The sequence below is a fragment of the Coprinopsis cinerea genome (assembly GCF_000182895.1).
Source record: "Coprinopsis cinerea okayama7#130 chromosome 12 map unlocalized cont3.12, whole genome shotgun sequence".
Taxonomy (NCBI): domain Eukaryota; kingdom Fungi; phylum Basidiomycota; class Agaricomycetes; order Agaricales; family Psathyrellaceae; genus Coprinopsis; species Coprinopsis cinerea.
Window position 1 is genome coordinate 372,881 of NW_003307533.1, and position 23,755 is coordinate 396,635.

The 23,755-nt window shown below is 53.0% G+C and overlaps 8 protein-coding genes across 8 annotated transcripts; 5 read left to right on the forward strand and 3 right to left on the reverse strand.

Moving 5' to 3' along the window:
* Nucleotides 1-205: 205 nt before the first annotated feature.
* CC1G_05864 (lolT-1) lies at nucleotides 206-2,084 on the reverse strand (the record flags this gene model as incomplete). The annotated part of the gene is made up of 9 exons (XM_001834675.1): nucleotides 206-313; nucleotides 390-548; nucleotides 643-785; nucleotides 847-891; nucleotides 957-1,054; nucleotides 1,117-1,175; nucleotides 1,250-1,596; nucleotides 1,661-1,906; nucleotides 1,958-2,084. 9 exons carry the CDS (start codon nucleotides 2,082-2,084, stop codon nucleotides 206-208), a joined length of 1,332 nt encoding a protein of 443 aa, XP_001834727.1.
* A 1,212-nt stretch (nucleotides 2,085-3,296) lies between these two features.
* Nucleotides 3,297-5,175, forward strand: CC1G_05865 (decaprenyl-diphosphate synthase subunit 1; the record flags this gene model as incomplete). The annotated part of the gene is made up of 4 exons (XM_001834676.2): nucleotides 3,297-3,348; nucleotides 3,449-4,617; nucleotides 4,672-4,797; nucleotides 5,005-5,175. The coding sequence occupies 4 exons, from the start codon at nucleotides 3,297-3,299 to the stop codon at nucleotides 5,173-5,175; spliced, it is 1,518 nt and encodes a 505-aa protein (XP_001834728.2).
* A 408-nt stretch (nucleotides 5,176-5,583) lies between these two features.
* CC1G_05866 (chitin synthase) lies at nucleotides 5,584-8,508 on the forward strand (the record flags this gene model as incomplete). Its single annotated transcript, XM_001834677.1, has 7 exons — nucleotides 5,584-5,674; nucleotides 5,732-5,768; nucleotides 5,822-6,076; nucleotides 6,130-6,691; nucleotides 6,745-7,368; nucleotides 7,428-7,727; nucleotides 7,783-8,508. The coding sequence occupies 7 exons, from the start codon at nucleotides 5,584-5,586 to the stop codon at nucleotides 8,506-8,508; spliced, it is 2,595 nt and encodes an 864-aa protein (XP_001834729.1).
* A 362-nt stretch (nucleotides 8,509-8,870) lies between these two features.
* On the forward strand, nucleotides 8,871-13,751 carry CC1G_05867 (hypothetical protein; the record flags this gene model as incomplete). Its single annotated transcript, XM_001834678.2, has 9 exons — nucleotides 8,871-9,017; nucleotides 9,075-9,128; nucleotides 9,175-9,342; nucleotides 9,397-9,438; nucleotides 9,489-9,620; nucleotides 9,672-9,833; nucleotides 9,883-12,521; nucleotides 12,581-13,470; nucleotides 13,546-13,751. 9 exons carry the CDS (start codon nucleotides 8,871-8,873, stop codon nucleotides 13,749-13,751), a joined length of 4,440 nt encoding a protein of 1,479 aa, XP_001834730.2.
* A 1,168-nt stretch (nucleotides 13,752-14,919) lies between these two features.
* Nucleotides 14,920-15,587, forward strand: CC1G_05868 (small heat shock protein; the record flags this gene model as incomplete). The annotated part of the gene is made up of 3 exons (XM_001834679.1): nucleotides 14,920-15,074; nucleotides 15,189-15,408; nucleotides 15,489-15,587. The coding sequence occupies 3 exons, from the start codon at nucleotides 14,920-14,922 to the stop codon at nucleotides 15,585-15,587; spliced, it is 474 nt and encodes a 157-aa protein (XP_001834731.1).
* A 562-nt stretch (nucleotides 15,588-16,149) lies between these two features.
* Nucleotides 16,150-18,472, forward strand: CC1G_05869 (hypothetical protein; the record flags this gene model as incomplete). The annotated part of the gene is made up of 2 exons (XM_001834680.2): nucleotides 16,150-16,429; nucleotides 16,572-18,472. 2 exons carry the CDS (start codon nucleotides 16,150-16,152, stop codon nucleotides 18,470-18,472), a joined length of 2,181 nt encoding a protein of 726 aa, XP_001834732.2.
* A 1,526-nt stretch (nucleotides 18,473-19,998) lies between these two features.
* Nucleotides 19,999-20,777, reverse strand: CC1G_05870 (glucosamine 6-phosphate N-acetyltransferase; the record flags this gene model as incomplete). Its single annotated transcript, XM_001834681.1, has 4 exons — nucleotides 19,999-20,052; nucleotides 20,147-20,190; nucleotides 20,251-20,620; nucleotides 20,682-20,777. The coding sequence occupies 4 exons, from the start codon at nucleotides 20,775-20,777 to the stop codon at nucleotides 19,999-20,001; spliced, it is 564 nt and encodes a 187-aa protein (XP_001834733.1).
* Nucleotides 20,778-20,844: 67 nt separating this feature from the next.
* CC1G_15389 (hypothetical protein) lies at nucleotides 20,845-21,075 on the reverse strand (the record flags this gene model as incomplete). Its single annotated transcript, XM_002910065.1, has 1 exon — nucleotides 20,845-21,075. One exon carries the CDS (start codon nucleotides 21,073-21,075, stop codon nucleotides 20,845-20,847), a length of 231 nt encoding a protein of 76 aa, XP_002910111.1.
* Nucleotides 21,076-23,755: the final 2,680 nt, after the last annotated feature.

Here is a 23,755-nt window from a genome sequence, read left to right on the forward strand (position 1 = left end):
CTTCAGCGCTACCGTAAACACACATGGAAGATGAAGATTCCTTCAAGGAATATGATTACAAGTACAATCTAATAACATTACATACAGTCCCTCATCCGTATCAAAAAAGAGAATTTTATCATCGTATGTTTGCCGGCAATCATTGCATCGTATGGGCAAAGGTATCCTAGCCTCCCTAACGAACCCTAGGGACTTGTCAAGACCCTTAGCCTCGTTTCCGTACGTCGACACTCTTCCTGCTGTACCCGATTTCATCAATCATCTCGCTGCAAACTTCGAGCCATGCCCTCCCCAGCAACTCGAAATCCCGGAGCTAGAGAACACGCCATACCATGTCAGCCGTCGCAATACTATGGGGCGGGGAATGACCAAGATGCGTTATTACATACCTCATTGAAAACCTGCACACTGCATCGAGTCCACCAAGACCCGTTGTGGTTGTAAACGACCGAGTAGATCCGCCTGTCAACTATCATCTTTTGCTTGAACATGCGATCGAGGTCCCATGTCCAGGGGACATCGCCAGGGAAGGGCAACCGGACGTTTGTCTGTTAGGAGTGGAAAGGAGACGGACGAAGTCAGCGCTCAGGAGCTAAGGAAAGAAGGGCGAGTTCATTGGGGAAGGGGAGGATATCCACGTACCATGTTTACAGCGCGATCGCCGTCGCAGCCCAGGACCGTCGTACCGAGAATCTTTGCCAGGAGCTTTCCGCCCTCCATGGCGAGTTGGTGGCAGTAGGTGTTGATGACTCGTTCACCACCCAGCCATTTTCGGAATGCGAGAGCTTCGTGGAGGGTTTGAGATGAGTATCACTTTGGGACCCGTGAATAGAGGAAATTGCTTACCATTAACAGCAGTGAGGTATTGTGTGTAATCAATGGTCTCGTTCCCTGCATGGAGATGATGACGATGAGCGCTCCGTGTCGGGCGATCCGTGATAGGTTCGAAGACGTACAAGTGAACTGCTCCACAAAGTTGACGCCCGTCTTTTTGTTCGGAGAGGATAACCAAGCGCTATTTGTGGGAAACGCAGTCTTGATAATATGCTGGTTTCTGAAAGGATTTCCATCAGGATCGGATTCAGAGGGCCATCAATAGGTACGGAAAGCGCTCACCGGAAGGGGACATAGAGCACAGCACATGGTCTCTTCACGTATAGCCACTTGTGGCAGCTCTATCATAAAACACCGGGTAACGTCCAGAGGTTGGTAAGTACCCTCGCAGATTACTTGCACCGACTCCACGTACCGATACCCAAAAGTCAGGTTGGATAGTGCCAAGATCGAGGTCCAGTTCATGTCCAATCGAATGCGCAGCGTCGACGAGATTCCAAACGCCGTATTCCCTGCAAAGCTTGACCATCCCTTGCCAGGGCATCAGGACGCCAGGGGTAGATACGATACTTTCGATGATGGCGATCCGTTTGTTTCGAGGGCCGACCTGGTTTTGGCTGGATTTGAGGAAGGCCTCGAATTTAGTGAGGATCTCGTCGTGCGACATGGGGAAGCGCAGCTCGAGGTTGGCTATTCTTGGGTGGGGCGGGGTAGCCGCTAGACATTGCACCGTCGATGATACCGCCATATAAGACGTGCTACCTTTTCATCGGATGTGCCTGATCTCAGTATGGGGATAGCGAGCCTAAGGTGGAGTTCAACGCACAGGTAAGGATTAGGTCGCCTTCATTCCAGTTGAAGTTCCTGAGAACTGTGTTGATAGCGAGGGTCGCGTTCATGACCAGGACGACCTCGTCGGTCTGCGCCCCGATCATGGAGGCGATCTGGGTTCGAGTCTTGACGAGGAGAGGCTTGTACTCGAGGAGGTGGAACTTGTCAGGATTAGCCTCGATCCTGCGAGTGAGTTGCTGTGCTGCGTCGAGCACAATTCTGGGTGTACTTCCATAGGAACCTACAGGTAGACGTCAGCAGTGGAGGAGTAAACACTTGGAAAGAGACGTACCGCTATTGAGGTTTGTGTGGGTAGGGTCAATGGCGAAATAGGGCAGAAGGGCTCGACCAAATGGGGGTGGAGGTTTGTTGAAGATACTGGCAGTATCTTCGTCGACGTAGGAGAAGTTTTGAGCCATGATAGTGAGCGTCTTTTGGGAGAGATTTCTGGGGTAGTGAATGCCATAAGTTTTCCAAGTTTTTGTAGTAGCGGTGGAGTTAGCGGTCCGCTAAGAATTAACCAAAGCAGTGACTGAAAAGGACTAGTTGCAACATGGAGGGACGAGTACATGGAAGTTGGTCGATGCCAAAAGGACCTACGAAGCTGATGTACAGTCCCAAAGGAGGCTGATGACGACCTCGTGCTGGGAAGAGAATCCTCGTGCCATCCGGCGAGCCTGGAGGCAACAGTTGTGCCATGCAAGGCAATGTAATTTTCGCCGTTGACCGAACAACGTCTGAGAGTCAACGGTGGCGGGAATCCGGGTCCCCGAGTCGAAGCCGATACGGATGGCGTGCGGTGGTCACCCAGTTGAGGACCTGTATATTTGGCGGGAAAGTACTTCGTGTTCCAGGTGTGGGGCTTTAGAACGAGTCGTGGGTCCATGAGATGTATTGCGTGAGGTGAATAGTCTGCAGACGAGGGTCGCACCTGTCTGCGCTGGGAGGCCAGAGAACCAAACAAAATGGATAGGCTAATGGTTTAAATGATTAACCATTACTTTCAAGGAAAGTCGGGCAGACTGCGACGCAGAGTAGCCCACACCGAACCTGTGAGTTGCTCGCATCACGTTAACGTTGAGCGTTCGTCGCAATCAGCACGTCCATCCATCAAGAAGGGACAAGTGTTTAAATAGCATTAGAGAATTTGGGGAAGAACGACCTCTGAGCGGAGCAAAGAAACACAGAGTACATGGGTTTGCAACAAGAGGACAAGTGCCGCTGGACCCACATAACCCGGTCCCCATGGCGTGGTGGTTGTCACATTCGAATGATCCCAGGTGCTCGACGACCATGAGGTATATCATAAGACCATATAAGTGCATCGTTCGAGTTTCAGAACACCAGGCCCCAGGCACGAATTCGTCTGGGGTGCCGCTGGAGACAGTGCAGCACCACAACAGAGGTCCGCAAGTAAAACCAGGAAGTCGACATGGGATTGAAGTGGAACCGCAGAAAAGAAGGGCCAGGCAGAGTTCTTTACTTCTTTGGCTTGTCTTCGAAGTCATCGGTCGCTTGTTCTGGCTTATCCTTGGTCCCGGTGGCTGTTAGAGGCAAGGTTCAAAACCCAGGCGCGCGGGTCGCATTGCCGCGTTCAATCTCCGACTCGGCTCCGCCCGAAAAATTCCGCGATGCCCGGGCGCCTCCTCGTCGACGTCGTCACCATCGTGGACGACGGTGACGGTGCTTTGGCGAACAACTAGCCGCGTAGGAGAAGGGGAAATCTTGTCGTCGGTACGCGTTATCTATGCTCTCCTCAAGCGTTGCTCACAACGACGGCCAGAATTTGACTGGCGGCTTTTCACGACGTTTGGGACGATGTACAGCTGCCGGAATGCTCTGCGACGTTTGCAAACTCGACGATGGTATTCGACCAAAGGCCCCGACCCAGTCAAGTTCGTTGAGCCCCAGTTAAACGAACTCCGGACCTCATTGTTGTCGATGCTGGGGTCAGGTCATGCTGCGATCAGTGAAATAACAAAGTATTATTTCTTGCATCCTTCAAAGCATGTTCGTCCAGTCATCGTGCTCTTGTTGTCACAGGCTACAAACGGACTAGGCTCAGACTGGAGCAAGAAGCTCTGGGAAGCTCAAAACCAGGGAGGCGGGGCTCGAGCAGAGGACTTGGACGCGCCTCTGACGCGACCAGACGTTCTCAATGACTGGAATCCCTCAATGCCAGATGGAACCTCATCATTTCGTCCCAATTTCCCCATCAAACCACCAAAACCCCATAGACCACCAATATCAACACCCACGAATTTTGCATCCAAGCCACCATCTCTACATTTGCCACCTTACGTCCTACCCACACAAGTTCGGCTTGCACAAATCGTTGAAATGCTCCACACAGCTTCTCTTCTGCACGACGACGTGATCGACGAATCGGCATTGAGACGGGGTGCTGCTTCAGCCCCTTCAGCCTTTGGTAACAAGCAGTCGGTGCTCGGTGGAAATTTCGTCCTTGGCCGAGCATCTGCTGCATTGTCAAGGCTAGGGGACCCAGAAGTCACCCAGCTTATCGCTGGCGTGCTTTCCAACCTTGTGGAAGGCGAAATCCTGCAGCTGAAGGAGATACAACTGGACGGCAGCCCGGAAACCGCGAGTCAGCGACGTCAAGATGCCTGGAATATATACCTGCACAAAACCTATCTCAAGACAGCTAGTCTGATGGCCAAGGGCGCGCGTTCAGCCGTCGTTCTCGGAGGGTGCAAGGAGGGAGAGATTTGGAAGGAGATTGCGTACGCATACGGGAGGAACCTAGGGATCGCGTTCCAGTTGGTGGATGACGTACTCGACTACGAGTCTGCGTCTGCAACGCTAGGAAAGCCAGGAGGCGCTGATTTGGAGTTGGGATTGGCGACTGGACCAGCACTCTACGCTTGGGAGGAATACCCCGAGATCGGGGAGCTCATTTGTCGCAAGTTTGAACAGCCCGGTGATGTCGAACGGGTGAGTGTGCCTAAAATCTGATCATGTGCACGGTCACTGACCTCGTGTTAACAGGCGCGCGATTTGGTCCTTCGTTCTTCGGGTGTCGAGAGAACAAAAGCTCTCGCACAGGAATATGCGAGCAAGGCTCGAGAAGTCCTACAAGAGATACCAGACAGCGACGCCAAGGCTGCACTGGAAGTGCTGACAGAGCGTGTCGTTGGCCGGCGATCATAGCACTACGACTCACCTACGTGGCCCTACATCTATTCTATATTTCCCTAATTCTAATAGATCAGTCCCCACTAGATGGAATTTTCACTGCCTTGGGCCAGAACGGAGCTCGCCTCGGTCCTCTCATAACCGCGTCTCCCTTCCTTGCCTGGCCTACACCCCACCGTCGTGCAGAACTGCGTCCGCGAAAGGCTTCTCGTCGCCCAAGTTCCATTGATGATCCGCTGCGTCCCTGGAGGTCAACTTGGAGGGCCCAGTTGTCAGAGGAAGGCCAAGCGCGCCCAAATCTCAGTTTCAGACGCCTTGGAAGAGCATCCATCCCCGGCGCAAGTGGGCGCCACCTGAGCGCTTGATGGGACATCACGTCCGGAGCCTGAAGCAAATTCCAGTTGGACATTCTTCCAACACCATCCTCTCTCTCTTCAAGAACGCGTCCCTCTGTCGTCGACACTGTTTCCCTCCATCAAGACGCGCACAATGGTCTTGATACAGTCGTGAAGGGTGCAGTTAGAGTTGTGCTTTCTTCGGGACCGGTTTCATATCAGAAATCTTCCGTATTTCGTGATGCATTTTCGTGATGCTGCTAACCCACATCAATCAATTCGGATTGATGAAGTTGTAGGGCAGGTATAAGAAAGGCTCGCTCCCCACAGATGTTTCCTCAGCCGTGCTCGACACCACCTCGACCTCCAACCCTTGCGCTGAGCGTTTGTCGCAGCTGTGCTGCTAGCCATCTCTGATCAGGTATCAACCATGTCTCTCCCCACCGTCAACCCCTCGGTCGAGTCTTTCGCTTCGGACGAAACCCACATTGAATTCCCCTCTATCATGGTTGAGGAAGAGAGTGCGTCTCCTTGCTGACTTTAGCTGAAGTTTCCTGTTTTCTAACTCGATATTACAGAGAAGTACTCTTCGGAGCCCCACTTCATCGCTCCTCTGTAAGTCTCCTACTATTTGTCATGGAACGCGCCCATACTTACGATGGTTATAGCCCCGCCCTTCCCTACCTGAAGGCTGGCAGCTTCCCGGAATCGCCCTTCAACAACACCCCTGCTTCCCCCTACCTCAACAGGGCTTCCACCTTCGACTTGGACTCTGGCTGGCGCCGCCGCCAGGCCATCCTTCGTGGTGAGAAGCGCAAGGTCAAGCTCACTAAGGGTCACTTCATCGCCGAGTACCGCGTCCCTACTGCCGTCCACAATGCCATGGAGAAGAAGTACACCTGCACCAAGTCAACTGAATTCTCGTAGGTCCCCTAATACCCGCTGTGGGCGCTTCGTTCTGACATGCACTTTACAGCCACATGCGCTACACTGCCGCCACCTGCGACCCCGATGACTTCACTGAGGCCAACGGCTGGTCGCTCCGCCCCAAGATGTACGGCCGCGAGACCGAGCTCTTGATCGCCGTCACCTCCTACAACGAGGACAAGGCCCTCTACGCCCGCACCCTCCACGGTGTCATGCTCAACATCCGTGACATCTGCAAGACCCAGAAGTCCAAGTACTGGCGCTCTTGCGCTGAGGAGGGCACCCCCGCCTGGACCAAGATCACCGTCGCCCTCGTCGTCGACGGCCTCGACAACATGGACAAGTCCGTTTTGGACCTCCTCGCCACCGTCGGCGTTTACCAGGACGGTATCATGAAGAAGAAGGTTGATGGCAAGGACACTGTTGCCCATATCTTCGAGTACACCACCCAGCTCTCTGTTGATGACAAGCCCCAGCTTGTCCTCCCCCAGGAGAACGACGATGGCTCCAACCTTGTCCCCGTCCAGATCATCCTCGTCGTCAAGGCTAAGAACCAGAAGAAGATCAACTCCCACCGCTGGCTCTTCAACGCCCTTGGCCGCCAATTGAACGTAGGTTGCTTCGCCTCTATATCATAGGAGTCATTCTTACAAGCTTTATGTAGCCCGAGATCTGCGTCTTGATCGATGCCGGTACCAAGCCCGGTTACAAGGCCATCTACCACCTCTGGGAGGCTTTCTACAACAACGAGAACCTCGGCGGCTGCGCTGGCGAGATCTACGCCATGGGCGGCAAGCGCCTCCTCAACCCCCTCGTTGCTGCTCAGAACTTTGAGTACAAGATGTCCAACATCCTCGACAAGCCTTTCGAGAGCTCCTTCGGCTACGTCTCCGTCCTCCCCGGTGCCTTCAGCGCCTACCGCTACCGCGCTATCCAGGGCCGCCCCCTCGAGCAGTACTTCCACGGAGACCACTCCCTCGCCGATCGTCTCGGTGAGCACGGTATCAATGGCATGTCCATCTTCCAGAAGAACATGTTCTTGGCTGAGGATCGCATCCTCTGCTTTGAGCTCATGGCCAAGCGTGGCGAGAAGTGGACTCTTGGATATGTCAAGGACAGCAAGGCTGAGACTGATGTCCCTGAGACCGCCCCCGAGCTCATTGGACAGCGCCGCCGCTGGCTCAATGGCTCCTTCGCTGCCTCCATCTACGCCCTTGTTCACTTCTGGCGTGTCTACCAGTCCGGCCACAACTTTGTCCGCATCTTCTTCTTCCACATCCAGGCCTTGGTGAGTCCAATTTATTCCTCCACGTGTTGCATCTATCTGACTAATTCATGTGTGTTCAGTTCAACGCTTTCAACTTGTTCTTCTCTTGGTTCGCTCTCGCCAACTTGTGGTTGACTTTCAGCATCATCATCGACTTGCTCCCTGCCAACATCAAGGGTGCCAACCTCGTCTTCTTCCACTGGTTCCACCTCGTCCTCAAGTACATCTACCTCGGCTTTTTGGCGATGCAGTTCATCCTCGCTCTCGGCAACCGACCCAAGTCTGAGCGTGTCGCGTACACTGCTTCTTTCTATGTGTTCTCGATCCTCTCGGTCTACCTCATCTTCTCTTCCCTCTGGTTGACTGCTTCTTCTTTCATCGTGAGTAGTGCTTCTATGTGATTTTGTGACGTGGGTACTGATGATGTTTCTACAGAGCCTTGAATCCGACATTGCCCGCCACAACTACAAGAACACTCTTGAGGCTCTCAAGGGCATGTTCGAGACCCCCATTGGCCCCCTCACCGCTGCCATCGTCTCCACCGTCGGAATCTACCTCATCGGCTCCATCCTCTACCTCGACCCCTGGCACATGTTCCACTCCTTCGTCCAATACTTTGTCCTCGCCCCCTGCTTCACTAACATCCTCAACGTCTACGCCTTCTGCAACTTGCACGACGTTTCGTGGGGCACCAAGGGCAGCGACACCGTCGATATCCTCCCCTCCGTCAAGTCCAAGGCTTCTTTGGGATCCAACGAAGTCGTCGTTGAGGAGGCCACCAACACGCAGGAGGACATCGACCATTTCTTCAAGGAGACTGTCGTCCGTGCCCTCGCCAAGGTCGAGGAAGTCCAGACGATCGAGAAGCCCACCATGGAAGATGACAACAAGACCTTCCGAACCCACCTCGTCGGTGCTTGGCTCATCACCAACGCCCTCCTCGCGCTCGCCATCGGCAACATTGGCGGATGGATCAATGTTAATGACCCCAAGATCACCGCCGAGCAGATCCACAAGTTCACCATTGCTGGCAATGATCGCCGCAATATGTACTTTGCGTTTTTGCTTTATGCCACGTTCATTTTGTCGATGGTGCGATTCCTTGGCTCCGTCTTCTATTGGGTTAGGCACTACCTCTTTGCGTTGTGCCGCAAGAACTGAAGCTGTGCTTGTTCCCGCTGCATAATGTTTCTGTATCGTATACCCGAAATATACCTCATAAAACCAATTTTTTGAAAAAGTGAGATATTTTTAGAAGAGCGTAAGGCTGAGAAAGAAGAGAGGAATTAAAGTTCTAAGTGAACCAGAGGCGGCGCAGTCGATGCAATTTGGCGCCCAAGTGAGAAAGCTGACATAAGCGATCAGCACACGTGATACCCATTTTCCAGGCTGCAAGGGTCGCGCGCCTCGATGACTGTGGTGAATCTTGGCTTGTTGCTGACCGTTTCTGTCTTTTCTTTCTCTTTCTGCCTTTGCAGAAAACAAGACTCTGGGCTGTATGATTACTTACCAGCGCTGTATTCATGCAAAGCAATTCTCTCGCCAACTGGGATGGTAGTCTGACAAGAGCAAAACAACTCCAAGGACACGAGAAGACCACAACGAAGCGCGACGGTCCCAATGGACTCATTACAGACGGAGTTGGGGGTGGAGGCTCTGGAACGGTCTCCGTGCGTTCGGTTGCATGCTGTTGAGAGAACCCAGTTGACCGCTTTGATATCGAACAGACTGGCAGTACATTCGTGGGGTTGTCATCTGGCCATGATTCAGGGAAACAAACAGTACGTTCCGTTGTCTTGTTTCTGGTCGATTTCTGACATAAAGCAGGGACAATTTTTGCCTGTTCACGCGTCTAAAGAGACACAGAAGCCACAAGAATCTTCCGCCAGAAAGCCAGATCCCGCTATGCAGCAGGGGTCCCATAATGAGGGAGCTGGGAGGCAGGCTGCGACCAGACCCAATGTGGTGAAGGTTGTAAACGGCACACAGCTCCAGGTGAGTGGTCTATTGAACTTACTTCATTATTCCTGACCGATATACCGTCCTCAGGTAGCAACTATAACCTCAGACACATCCTCGATATCAAGAGCGGTAGATCAATCGTTGTCTATCTGAAGGAAAGAAATTAACGCGTTTGATAGAAACAAGTATCACATATAACCAAGAACACTTCTGCGTCCAATACGAAACTTCACGGCCCTGTTCAACATATTTCCAGGCCCAGTCACGCTGCGCCCGATCGAAACACCGCCCAAGTCAAGACTGCACTCGCTGTAAAGGCATTCTGATTTATCGGGTAGTGTTTAAACTGATTCGATGTCTAGAGCACAAGCACGGCTCGTATCAAGCCACGGCCACCGTCGTCTAACGCGACTTCCAGTTCCAATGCGGGTCAGACGGCCTCAAGAATCGCACCGAGGCCGTCGTTGGCGAATGCGACTGCCATGCCTGTTCACAAGGTGCCACAAGTTCATAAACCCCCAGCCGTGAGTCCTGTCATCATCCGATTCTGGCATGCGTCGAACATCTCTTCAGACGACTCCGTTGCCTAAAGCGAAACCGGCACATCCTCCAACAGCATCCGCAAAGGATGCCACCGCGTCGACTAGTTTACAAAAACCCAGCGCATTGGAAAGAAACTTCACGACTGCTTCAAGTTCCAAGTCATCCCGGGCTCCTGCTGCAGAGGTTATATCAGTGCATAGCTTCGATGCGGATGGGGAGTCGATTCGTGACGATAGCAGCGACATTGTCGTTCTTGCTGGGCCCTCTCGTCCACCGGTCCCGCCCCAACGTCCTGTCGAAACTGTTGATAACTTGTTCACGCCATCACCCTCTCCCGACCGACCTCCACCAAGGAAGAAGCGGAAGATCACGATCTCACATGTCGAGGTCCCTCGTCTGTCCGCTGCCCGGCGCAGTGTATACAGGCCCATCTCTTCTCTGAAGCTCAAGCGCAGACCTAAACCCCAAACTAGACCAGTAAACGGCGGGACGGTACATAACGACTTGCGCGAGGCGCTCGCGAATGCTTGGAGCTCCAACGAGAAGGACCCTTACCCTTATCGGCTGCCGCAGTCATCGACGTCTGTTTCGTCTGGCGTTAGTGAAGAGATTCCTATTGCATCCACCTCCCTTCCCCGTGCACCAAAGAGAAAGCCAGGACGACCGCCAAAGCCGAAAGAGCCTTTACCTCAGGCAGACCATTCGTATCATCATCATGCGCCGGGATCATCCAAGTATAAGCTTCCTTCTCAACCCAGACCAAGCTCAAACGCAAATGTTGTCTGGTCAAGCGCGTCTCAAACTGGCCAGTTCAGCAAACCTGGGCCCGCCACAAGCAGCGCCAATGGACATGCGCGGCCCCTTGCCCCTCCTCCGTTTGCTCCACGAAAATCATCCAGCCAGACTAATGTCGCGACACCTTCAACCCAATTGGACGAATCTACGCCAGCCCCAGACAATGCACAAAACCGGTCGCGGACAGTGAGGCGGGTTACGTGCAACTATCTTGTCTCCCCCGAACCGCCCGTCTCTCCTCTCGCCGCCATCCTCAACACGCGAAACTCAACATCCATCCCGCTGACTTTGGAAGGTGCCATCAACATGGTCATTGCAGGAGACAAAGATATGGTTTATCATGATAGACCAGGTCCACTGTTGGTCCCTCAATTTCCAGACGAAGAATCTGAGTTTACCGTGCACCATATACGAGATGAGCCGATGCAACGGCCTCAAATCAAACTGCCGCCAGTCGAACCACCGGCACCGTCCACGTCTCCTCTGGTCGACTTGTCGGAACAGTACAGGCGACAGAAACTGGTGAATCGAAGGAAGCGGAAGGCTGAGCAGCAGCGTCAGGCCCGAGAGGGTACATCGTCGCAGCTGGTGGATGAACGATTTCAGAATGCCACTTCGGAGGCGAGCTATGCTGACGAGAGTATTTATTCCTCGCCGCCGCGGCCCTCGCTCAAAGCACTCGGAAAGCGCAAGGCTATTGGTCCAACGACGCCTCAGCAACCACCGCCGACCCCTACCCACTCGCGTTCAATGTTGCAGATCAATTCGACTGCTATCAACGCCTTCCTCCACGAGACTAACGGGCTTTCTGAAACCCCGCAAAACACGGGTCCGTATCGCAACGCTGCAGCGCCCGAAGTTCTACTCTCCTCCATCATCAGTCCTTCCGCGTTCGTGGACGATAGTCCTCAACGACAACCGACGGTTGATACCGCTTCATTCTTCAACATCAACGGCGACGCGCGACAACTTGAACCGTCCGTCTCGGTATCGGTTTCGAGAGACGAGTCTCCTGCACGAACTCGTGATCAAACAGCGCGCGCGACTTCGACGGCGTATGAGATCAATTTTGAAGCTGCGACGTCGGTTTTGTCGTCTTATGAGTCGTGGCAGATGGAGATGGACATGGGTGGACAGGGGACGTACCAGTTGACCACGATTAACCCGCTTTTGTTGGGTACTGCTGCTGGGACGGTTGTTGGGCTTGGAGGAGGGGAGGATGGACATGGGGGTCTTGATGTCGTTGGTGGAGGGATTGATGTTGTGGGAGGAGTGGAGATGGGGGTGGATATGTATGAAGTGGAGATGCGGGGAGAGCTGGCGGATGATCCGATGGGTATTAGGTCGTTTGAGCCTGCTCTTGAGGCTGAGATGGTGGCTGAGATGATGGTGCCGTCGTCGCCTTCGTCTTCATCGTCATCGTCATCTTCGTCGAGCTCGAGCTCGAGTTCGAGTGGGAGGAGGAGGAGGAGGAAGGATGGAGAGGGCTCGACGACAAAGGAGGAAGAGGAGAGGCAAAAGCAACAATCGCGTCAACCGGGGTCTCCTTCGCCGGAGCCTTACGAATCGCCTATCGAGATTCCTTCGGATTCAGACGAGAGTTGGAATGGGGATGGATATGTTCCTCGTGCCACGTCTGTTACTGGTCGGAAGGGGAAACGCACCACTCGTTCGCCGAGTCGGGCAGCGGCGGATAATACGTCCCGCGAGCAGCAAGATCAGCCAGCCGCACCGAAGCGTGCACCAATAAGGTCGCAGTGGGCTCGCGGTGGTCCGGCAGAGTACTGCCATCAGTGCCGAACGAAGAGCGACAGGCTTAAGATGAGGTGCACAACGTGCACCAAACTGTATTGCAATCGGTGTATTGCCAACCGGTGCGTCTCTCAGTAGTTTCAGGTCATGGTTCAACCGACTCATCCACTTGCCCTGCCAGGTATCCCGAGATGACGTTTGGCCCCCAGTTCGATGCGGAGAACCCGTGTCCTACCTGCGCGAACAAGTGCAATTGCGACGTGTGCTGCCGGAAGAGGGGTGATGTCTTCATCAGTGCGAAGAAGCCCGGTACGGTATCTGGGGCGCGAGCGGGGCCCCGAAGCAAGCATCTCCCTTCGAGAGAGAAGAAGAAGGCCCGGGCTGTCTCGTCGTCGCAGGGCGTGTATCCGGGTGCTCCATCTTCGTCGCGAGCCACAAAACCTCCGCTGCCCGCTGTAGTAGCCTTCCCCAAACCCAACCATATGATCTCTGGAAACGTCTCCTTCTGGGCTCCGATATACGGATTCGACGGGAAACGACTGGCCAATGGGTTCATCGGCGATGAAGACCAGCACGATCCTTCAGCTATCTTTGCGCAACGGGACGACTACAGCCTACCGCACCACGCGGGGGAAGGTTACCTCAAGCGCAGGATATTCGTTGGTGACTTGTGCAAGAGTTGGAAGATGGGGAGGGGTGTGAAGGTTGTCGTTTTGGATGCGGATGAGGATTCGTTGAGTAATTTTCCGAGGCCGAAGACGAGGGAGAGTAGGGTTTATGTTGGGAGGAGGGCGCCGCTGTATTATCGGGCGCCGCCGAAGTACCCGCACGTCGAGGAGGAGGATGGGGTTGAGGTTGAGACTGTGGATGTGGATGTGCGAGAGGAGCCGGGTGGTCCGTCTCTCCCTGCAATGGCAGGGGAGCCCAGTGGAACCGCGACGTCGGCGTCGGCGGGAACAGCGGTGGCGGTAGACCAGGACCAGGCGCGCACGACGGCTGATGACGCGGACCAGTGGCAGTTACCTCCTTCCCCTCTTTCATCTTTAACTGATTTAGAGAGCGATACTGAAGGTGATTAATTTTTTTTTCCAACGCTGTTTATTCCCCCTCGTTATTAGTCGATTTTTAATGCTTATTGCTGTGTAGGTCGTGCAGTTGTGGGACTACATGGACAAGGGAATCGTCATGATCTTCCTCGCGATCCTCTTCGTGAAAAACGCGAACCACCGCAGAGCGTAGATGATATTCTGGCTTCAGGTGGGACTGTCAGCCTTAATGAAGCGGATGTTATGCGGGCTGTTAGGTTGGCGCTGGGGATGTTTGGCGGTGGCGGTGGAGGAGGCAAGGCATGAGGGGGGCACGAGGCGGGTCGTGATCACGGCGAAGAAGTGAAGGGTTATGGAGTGGGTGATGGTGAAGAAGTGGTACAGGAGTCAACGGTGATTCCCGATCCCGAAGGAAAGAAAGGACAAGATGGGTCGATGACAGTGGCGACGATGGGCCTCGTGGTGGGAGATGGTTTGGAGAAGGAAGACACCACGGTGGATGTTGACAGGCTTGGGGAAGCGAGCCTGATTAGGGAGGATGGGCGGGAGATGTCTGCTTCTTGAATCTGAAGTTTGTGAATCCATTCATCTCCTTCTCGTTCTTGATTTCTTCTACTCAAAAGGATGACCGGCATATATTGATTGGATTCACGAACATCCCTCCCCTGACATTACGGTCACTCAAAACATTTCCTATTTAGACATTCGACTCCTTTCATTATCACCTTTTTTTTTTTTCATCAACTTGTTCACATCCGTCTCTTCTCGTCCCATTTCAATAGTATCCTTTCTAGCATCGAAACATTCCATCAAAACTCGCCTTTTGGCACTCTTATGGTTATTTTAGATCCGGTTCATTCTTACAGTATTCGTATACGTATGGCTTGCTCAGTAATTTTGTACGTGACTTCTTTTTATTTTATTTCTTGGTTTCTTCTAGGTTTTGGCGTGTGATGACAGGCTCCGCTACGCGACAACGATGGGCATCGTACACACGCCTTCGTGACGCCAAGCCTCAGCGCATAAGCGCCCAGTCCTGAAATCTGATGGCGAGGATTCTAATTTGTGATGGCCTTGAACTGCCGGCAAAGTCCACTCAAGCGGAAGAGTAGTAGTGTTTGTCTGTGTACTTTTGTAGGTACATTCTGCATTCTACAACGCTTGAGTAATGTGTTCTTGCAATGGGATTGTGCTGCACAGTTTTGGTATTAGATTAGACTGGCCCCGGAGAACGTGTGTGTATTATTATGTAGAGGGGTCGGGGCTATGGAACAGGAGTCGAAGGATTAGGAGCCTGGGCGACTGGGAGTGAGACTAGTGAAACACGATCGATTCGGATTCCGCGACTCACTAAAACTCAGTCAGAAGTCCGAGTCGTATAAAAGCGTGCGTTCTCCCCGTTCGAGCGGTTTCAAGCGTCCACCCTTTCACCCCATCAACCAACCACTACCACTATACTCGTAGTACTGTCACGATGTCCAACGTCTGGTTCTACGAGCCCTACTACGATTTTGATCGTTTCATCGATGATATCCTTACGAACAACCCGCGTACGACGTCGGGTGAGCGTCAGCTCCAGCACCGCAGTGCGGATAAAGGCGGGGCTGTTATGAGGCCTATGAAGCCCAGGTACGCATGCGTTTTCTCTCCTCTCTCTGCCTTCCCCCCTTGGATTCCTCTACCCCATGCCCTCCCATCTCAGCTCCCTTCTCACCAACTGCATAATACTAATCACAACTCCAGAATGGATTTGCACGAAGACTCCAAAAACAACGTCGTAACCGCCACCTTTGAGCTGCCCGGTCTCAAAAAAGACGACGTGAACATCGACGTGAACGATGGCCGGCTCACTGTTTCGGCTGAAGCCAAGACATCTTCAGAGAGGGATGAAGGCGGGTATGCGATTAGGGAGCGGTCGAGTGGAAAGTTGTCGAGGACGTTGCAGTTGCCTGCTGGTATCCAGGTGCGTAACTATATTACTTTGTACTACTGGTTTGGTACTGGTTATTGAGGGATTGAACTGATGGGTTGTGGTGGTTATAGGATAAAGACATCAAGGCTAGCTTGAACGATGGGATTCTGACGGTTACCTTTCCCAAGTCGGCGGCTGAGATGCCTCCCAAGAAGATTACTATCTCTTAAATCAGAAACCTCATTGTAAAACTACTTTGCCATGTAGACATGTACTAGTAGAGCCTCTCTCTATGCAATTGAGCCATTTGTATAGCTTATATAGCCTGAGTGATATTCGTAATGTTGGAAGAGGGACTGACAACGCGATCCCCGTTTCCTCATCATGATCACTGCCAGGTAGCTAAGCGCCCAGAGATAAGATAAGATCTCGCAATGTGACTGTGAGAGTTAGGTAGGTACACGACCACGTGAATCCCGCGCCTGGCGGAACCCTGGCCAAATGACTTCTCGGCATCGTCGTTCCCTTCCCATCATCATCCCAATATTTCGTGTCGCGTCGTCGTCACCATCCACACATACGCGCCCCTCGTCGTGCACGCACCCAGTCATCCACTCTAGAATCTCCTCTTCCGTTCAAGCGCACACGTCGTCCAACCATCTCCAGTCCTCCGAGGCTGAACTCTCTCCCTACGCTGGACGTGAACTTCCCCCACCTCTAAATACCTTCCTAATCCAAATCCAACTCATCCGACACTAAAACCCGTCCAGGTTTTTTAGTGAGCCACCGACGATGGACTTCCTAACAACCGACTGGCTCGACGAATCTGACGAGTCCGACCTCGCGAACGACCACGGCCCTCGGGACGACGAGATCCAAGTGCGGTGGCAGAGCTCCCAAGCGTGTCCGGCATTGAAATCGTTGCTCGTCAATGCTGGTGGTGGTGGTGGTCGAGCAGGTGGTGGGGATGGTGATAAAGCAAGTGGTAGTGGTGGTAGTGGCGATGGTGATAAACGCAAGAATGCGTTTCGAGGACCGAATGGGAGTCCGAGGAAGAGTTTGTCCACTGGTAGTGAGTAAATCCCATCTTCTAAATCACCGTTCAGGTCTCCTTTGGAATTCAAAGACTTCCTTTTGCGTTCTTTCTTCCTTTTGGGTCCTCGTTTTGTGTACCAAGTTTTTCTGATGATGACTCTCCATCGTAATGTCTACAGGTATATTTGGCTCAGCGATAGCAGGCCCGTCGTCTCTGCTATGGGGCGGAGAACCCCAAACAAGACAGGGCAACACCTCGGCACCACGACGACCACGGGCACTAGCAGCGATCTCCAGGCGGGATATTTATAATTCTTCCACCACGACTACGACAAGCTCAGGATCAAACGCAAACGCAAACGCAAACGCAAACTCAAACTCAAACTCTTCCTCATCATCATCATCATCAGACTCCCTCGCCAACTTCATCCAAGCACTCCAAAACGTCAAAGCTCAAGTCGACGAGAACCTACATTCCAAAAACTTGGAATATGCAGCGGCGGCGGCGGCGGGGAAAGGATTGGGGAGGACGGGGAAGGTGGCGAAGAAGCCACTTTCCAGGGTCGGGCGGCACGGTCACGGTGGCACAAATGTGCATGCGCATTTGACCGCGGCTGGACAGCCCTACCCGTTGACGAGGAGGAGGACGGTGACTGTGGACCCAGTGCTAGGGAGGGCAGCGGATGTGAAGGGAAAAGGGAGGGCTTTGGGTACCGATCGCACCGTGAGGGAACGAACGCGATCCTCAAGACCTCCCTCGCTGATGGACATCGACGACGATCCATACTGTGTACAGGAAACCGTGAGGGGTGCGGAGTCCGAGCTGGTGGACGCGGATGGGATGCCGCCACCCGCTCTGCCACCCGAGAGCGATGTCGAGGATGCGGTTATGGCCGACGCGCCGCCACCACCACTACCACCACAGACTCGATCCTTCTCCCGGTCGCACTCGACGCCGCATGTGGACGGTGGGACGGCCGTGAGGCCTTTGTGGGCGCAGCAGAAGCCTGGTATCACGTCGAGAACGACGACGAATTCGGCTGGTCCGGTTTCTTCAATCTCGAGCGACTCGACTGCTGCGATTTCAACTGTTACTACGGCTGCGACCGCGATCGCGACTACGGCTACGACGACGACCGGTGTGACTGTGAAACCTTCAACAACGCGTCTCGCACCCCCTGCTCAGAATGCACGTCCCAAGTCGCCCGTTAACGGCGCTCCTGCTCTTCCACCCTCCCAACACCAACAGCAGCAGAATCAACAGCAGAATCGACGCCCACCGGTATTGGGTATGCGTCGTGTGCATACCTTCTCTTCTTCCACTACGACGACGTCTGGCGCGAATACAAACGGGGCAGTTGGTGCGCCAAATGCAAGTCAGTCGCGTCTTGGAGTAGGAATGGGGAGTCAGTCCCGGTATGCAGCTCCTTCGCACGGGCAGCAGTTGCCCACTAAACAGAGGGGGTTTAAACCGCCTTTGTTGAATCGTGCTTCGACGACGACGACCACGACGGCGATGACGACGGGTATTAGGGCCATGGGAGCGACGACGGGTGCTACCACCGCCACGAGCGCGGCGAGTTCAGCTTTCAAACGGACTTGGTCGAGTGGTTCGACGTCTACCAACTCCTCGTCTGCATCTGGATCTGCGCTATCGGGTACGACGTCTGGATCCGCCGCCTCCACCTCCTCCCCGTCGAATACTAGTAGGACGTCGTCCTTCGTGCATCCAGGCCCGACGAGTTCGCAGACGAGTAGTAGTGAAGGTGATTCGCCTCATCCCCACCGCCGAGTTGGGAGTGGGGGTGGGAGTGGTGTTGGCGGGATGAGGGCGAATGTGAATGCGAGGAGGGCGGTGCCCAAGACTGGGTTCTGTAACCCTCGAATTGAAGATCAAGAGGAACACGAGGGTAGGGCAGTAGATGAACACGAGGATAAGGACCCCGCCGCCGCCGCCGCCGACGAGGACGACGATTTTCGAATGCTCTCAGACGACCCTAACGATTCTTCCTATGGAGACCTTATCGATTTCCCGTTTGAGGAGGAGGCGTTGGAGGAGGTTATGAAGATGTATGATTAGGGGCTTGGGACTCGCCGGTGTTTCGGTTGGTGGGTGGGTTGAAGGTTGGCGTTAAGGGTTTGGTGGATGAGGAGGGAAGAGCGTTGGGTGTTCGCTGGGTGACCGGTGACCCTTGGGAGGGGCGGAGAGAAGAAACCCCAAGGCTACATACCATCTCGTTTATTCGACTATGTGCTACTATGTACAAAGTCAAGTTCAAAATCCCGCACATACATGCATTCGAACTTACTTACCATCACACATATTGCGGAGTTAACTTTATTCGTATCTCGTTTCGGTTCGGTCGTCTTTTTTTGTACTGTATAAGTCTAATTTCAACGTGTTTATGGACCGGATAGACCCTAGGTGTACAATAGAGCATAGGTGTACATACACAGGCTAAGCGCTAAGCGGCGAGCGCTCGCTTCGAGAACCTGTGCACAGTGCAGTATATACCTCGCAGTGTGTTCCACGGAACGAGCGGACGTTGCGTTCATTCGTTCAAGCTGCCAAGTCGATGGGGCCTCTTCTGCCTCCTGCAAGAATAGACCGTATAGTACATCAGCCTCTTATCATCTTTAGGCTTCAAGCTTCAGCCCTTAGCCCCTCAAGGTCTCCTGAGCCCTGACCCGCTTAGCTTAACTTTCGTTGAATGCAATCGCATCTGTTCGAACTCCCGGTGACGATGGGCAAAAAGCTTGAGCGATGTATGTGACGATGTGACGATGTGGGTGAATTCTATACTATACAAAACCAAAAACAAAAACAAACGTCCGAGTGTCCGAAGAGGTGTGAAAGAAGGATTGCAATGTCCAAGAAGTTGTTGAAAAAAGCGCTGCGATGTCCAAGGGGTTGAAAAAGCGCTGCAATGTCCGAAGAGTTGAAGGGGTTGCAAATGAAAAAAGGGATTGCGAAGAGATCTACAGTACAAAAGGCCCGAATATGAAAATAAATAAAGTCCAAGGAGAAAGAGGGAAGGAAGAGCCGTGCTAATGAATGGATTGCTGTGTAAAAGAGGGGATGGTGCGTGACAGAAAAGATTGGGATGGTGCGTAACAAGGAAAAGAGGACGGGAGATCTAATAATACAGACAAGGGCGTGTAGAATAGATAGAAAGGAAAGGGAATGCTGTGAAAGAGGAATTACCACCAAGCAAGTGACCAGGGAACTACCACCAACTAAGAAATGACGAGGGAATTACCACCAAGAAAGGAGAGACCTGGGACTCCACCAAGAACTTGAAGAGGGGGGTGTCGCCGAGCAAGTCGACCCGTGTTCTGTACTCGCTGACGAGGTGGCCTCCTCCGATGAACTTGCAGTTGCCTCGTTACCGTTACCGTTCCACTTAGACATCGACGTTGTTGAACTTGGGGCCGCCTCAGACGCCGCCTGGGCCTCGGTACCGTTATCGTTATTCCGCTCAGACGAAGGTGACCTGGTATTATAATCGCACCCATTAAGGAAGAAAGCCAAGAGACCAAAAAAAGAAACAGATAGTCCTGTTGAGTACCCGGAATAGTCTAGATTAATAGTAGTAGAGGGGGCGCCTACAGCTTGGGAATGATGCGCTCGCGGGGGATGGGCGAGGTGTTGTATTTGGCCTGTGTTTGTGTTGTGGTGTCAGTCAGTCGTGTTCGGGATGGGGAGAGGGAAGGGAAGGGAGAGGGATGGAGTAGGGAAGGAAAGGACACGCACCATCTCGTTCTCTTTCCTCTCGAAGCCGCATTTCTTGTAGAACGCTATAGGGACGTTGTTAACGGAGACCCACGAACCAAATGAAAGAGAAAGGGGCCACTTACGAACGTTATCATCACTACAATTCAAAATCGTCTTATAACACCCCATACCCTCACTAATCCCCGTCAAAGCATGTATAACCCTCAGACCCAACTTCTTCCCCTGCATGCTCTTGCTCACAGCGATATCCTCAATGTGTCCCACCTTGCCGAGGTTGCGCAGGAACTTGCGCTCGATGAAGACGCAGCCGACGGCGACGATCTGGTCGGTCGGTTTGTGCACGATGACGAGAGTGTAGTAGGTGTCGGGGCAGGCGCGTTGCGCGTCGAAGGTGGCTTGGTAGCCGGCGAACCCGGGATCGGGGGCCTGGGTCAGCACGGAGAGGATAGGGATGTGTGAGCGGTGGTAGTCGGTGCGGGCCAGGGGGCGCATCTGGATACATAGGGACGTGGTTAGTTGAAGGGAGGAGAGGAAAGGAGGGAAGAGGACGTACGTGGAGGTCGGGAGGGAGCTCTGCTTTGACATGGGCTGGGATGAGGTTGGGGTCGAACAACAGCTGCAGAGCGGAATCCGGCGTGAACTTGGTCATCTTCCTCTTCTAAAATCGTCCTCGTCAACAACACCTCAAAGACAACTTCCAATACACCCTAACTAGGTTATGGGTGGAGGACAGGTGGGTGGGCGGTGGGTTGGTTGGTGGCGGTTTGAATGAAAGCCAAGCGAGGCTTGCTGGCTGACGTCCATTTAGCTGCTGGGTTGGAGCCCTGGCGCTGATACCGCTGATGGGGCACAGCCACCCCGCGGCGGTGTTGTTGAACGTGCGTCTCGATCTGGACTCTCTTGACGCTGTTGCTGACGTTGTTGTTGTCAATGACCAACCACAGCATTGACGCTGAGGGTGTCCTCGACCGGTGAAACACCAATATCGGCTGCGCTGGGGAATACCAAATGGAATCCGTGAAACCCGTCTTTTTGTGTGCTTGTGGTTCTCGTAAATGGCTCGTGGTGATGGTGTAGCGTTGCGGCTGGGTGAGGGAAAGGGTATCTGGTAAGCCTTTTCTCGATGCCATAGCTGAAAACGACTAAACCTGTTGTTAGAGCTCTAGTATTCAATCGCCTACAAGGCCTGCCTCTCTAGCCCCAGTCAACCGCTGAACACACACCCACAGCAGATCGATTTTCTAGAAATCGACGCGATGACATCGCGACCATCGTGGACATTCCGCAAAGCCATGGAACAGAAAACGAGGGAATAGAGAGATATCCATCTCCAACACTCCTACATCCTACTTCTTATACATACGAAAACTCCGCTTTTCGAGGGCTTCCAAACGGCAAGGATCCCATAACAGTTCAGAACCACGAGGTCGCGTTGTCCACATGACAGATTCAGAGGAGCATCTGCCGGTTGAGTAGACTTAGTCGAGTTCGGAGCGAGGGTTCTGAGGGAATACATGTGTATTCAATCATTCATTCGTTGTTCGGTTATTCAGTCGTTCTCTTGGGATAGGCTTTTTTACCTTTCTTTTTTCAACGTGATTCTTTGGTGCGTGTGTCCGTTTTCTTTGCTTGTTCTTGAACTTGACAGGGTGTTCACTGATTACAATCTCTAATACTTAGATGAAAAGACTGGCCTCGAAAGCTCGAGCTTGACGGTTCATACCTTTCCTCTGAGTCAAGGATTCGGCTACCCGTCTTCAACACTACGGGACTTGGATCCGACTCCGGTGATTTAATTCGCTGAGTCTCCAACTGGAATCAGCCCTCCCGAGTCCTCGGTCCTCCGACTTGGGCCTGGGAGGTGCTACTTGCATTCGGCCCTGGACGACGCGAATGAATGCCTCTTTGTCCCGCAGTCATTAAGGCGCCTGGCAAATAGCCGTCATCCCTCTCGAAGGAGTCCCCAGCAGGTGCGGACGCTCCTTCAAAGCTTCAAGGCTATATCTGTTCGTGATCTGACCGCTGTCCGAGTCTAGCCTAGTTGATGCAGTCGAGCTTCTAGCTTCTATATTAATATTCAAGAAACGAGATTTACTTCGCTTCAAGCGTGTATGGGGCTTTTTCGCCTCCGGGAGGAAAGTAGGATATCCGATAACGTCCTGTTCAACTCTGACTTGGGAATGCACTAGTAATCAGTACTCTGCTCTTCGGTTGGGAGACCTTTTAGCGATTCCAGCTACAAGCCCTGTCGGTGGAGCGCGGCGCAGAACTCAAAGATCCACTACACCTTCGCCATACATAAAGCACAAACCACTCTGCGGGTAAATTACGACAACACGTCTGGCAGTACCAGCCCTGGTGAAGCGACCCCTTTCTGTCTTTCTGTCCTGCCCTGCCATGCCCAGATGTGACGTGCTTGAATGCCGTGGACGCCGCAACACCCTCTCTTCCGTTACATCCGTTGTCTGTCCCCGTCCTGTCCATTGTCTGCCTCCGCCTTGTCCGTCCTGTCTGCCTCCGATGTCGTCTGGCTCCGCCCTGTCCGTTGTCCCGTTGTCTGGACCCTCATCCCTCAGCCATGACATGAGTCGTGACACTCCGTGACAGACACCGGCGGTTAAGCGCCCTTCAACAAGCTTCAGCCTGTTCAGCGGGCCGTACCGTAAGTATTATGTCGTATGTATCACTGACATACTACTAGTATAGTGTGCTACGTATTACTTGCGTAGTGTCGTCGTCGATCCACAGGCTCCATCATGGTGAAGGTGCGTAATCATCGCATGGACACAGTGGCGACAGTGATCCACCCCCTGTCCGAGACGCTAATGGACTTTTTCATAGAGACTCTGTGGGGTAATAAGGCACCCTTCAAGTAATCAAGTGTAATTACAACCCTAGACATGCCAGTCGCGAGCGGTAATTTGGCGAGCGGTAACCTGGAGACTGACTTTTCCCTGAATAATGACACAACTTGAATAATATCCTACAGGGCGACATATTGGATGGCACGGCACTCAGTGGGGCTCTCCAGCCGGCAACAGGCGCCCGTCGTCGCCACATGTCGTCGCCACCTGTACGTGCCTGACTTACCTGTCGTTCCAAACGAACTTACCTTTCCGAATAAACTGGCTATAGTAAGTATATGTACTCCGAACAAACGAATCCGAATTTACTTACTTTACTATTCAAAGACATTTTTAGATCCTGCCAGTGTCCGACTGTCATTGTCATACTAGTAAGGAGTACGTGATCCTCTCTAACCGGATGGATATCACTCACTTGGACATTTTCAATTGCGTATGTAACTTTACCATGACTGAATATTGAATGAGCTGGCTGACGCGCTGACGATTGACTTGCTAGGTGACTTACCCGTCAAACACTCAGGTCACCCCCCTGACTTGACTGTATAGGAAGCACTTGGAACCGACACCCGCAATCTATGCCTAAGTCCAATTCGAGGATGAACGTCCGTCCCATTCGATTCGCGCTAATAATTCAATAATTCCTAGAATGGCGAATGGGCTACCTGCCACTGCCATAGGAGCCACTTGTGTGGCTCCCTCCCGATTTGCAGCAGGTATGCGGTATACGGCATACGTCGCCGGTATGTGGTAAATGACGGGA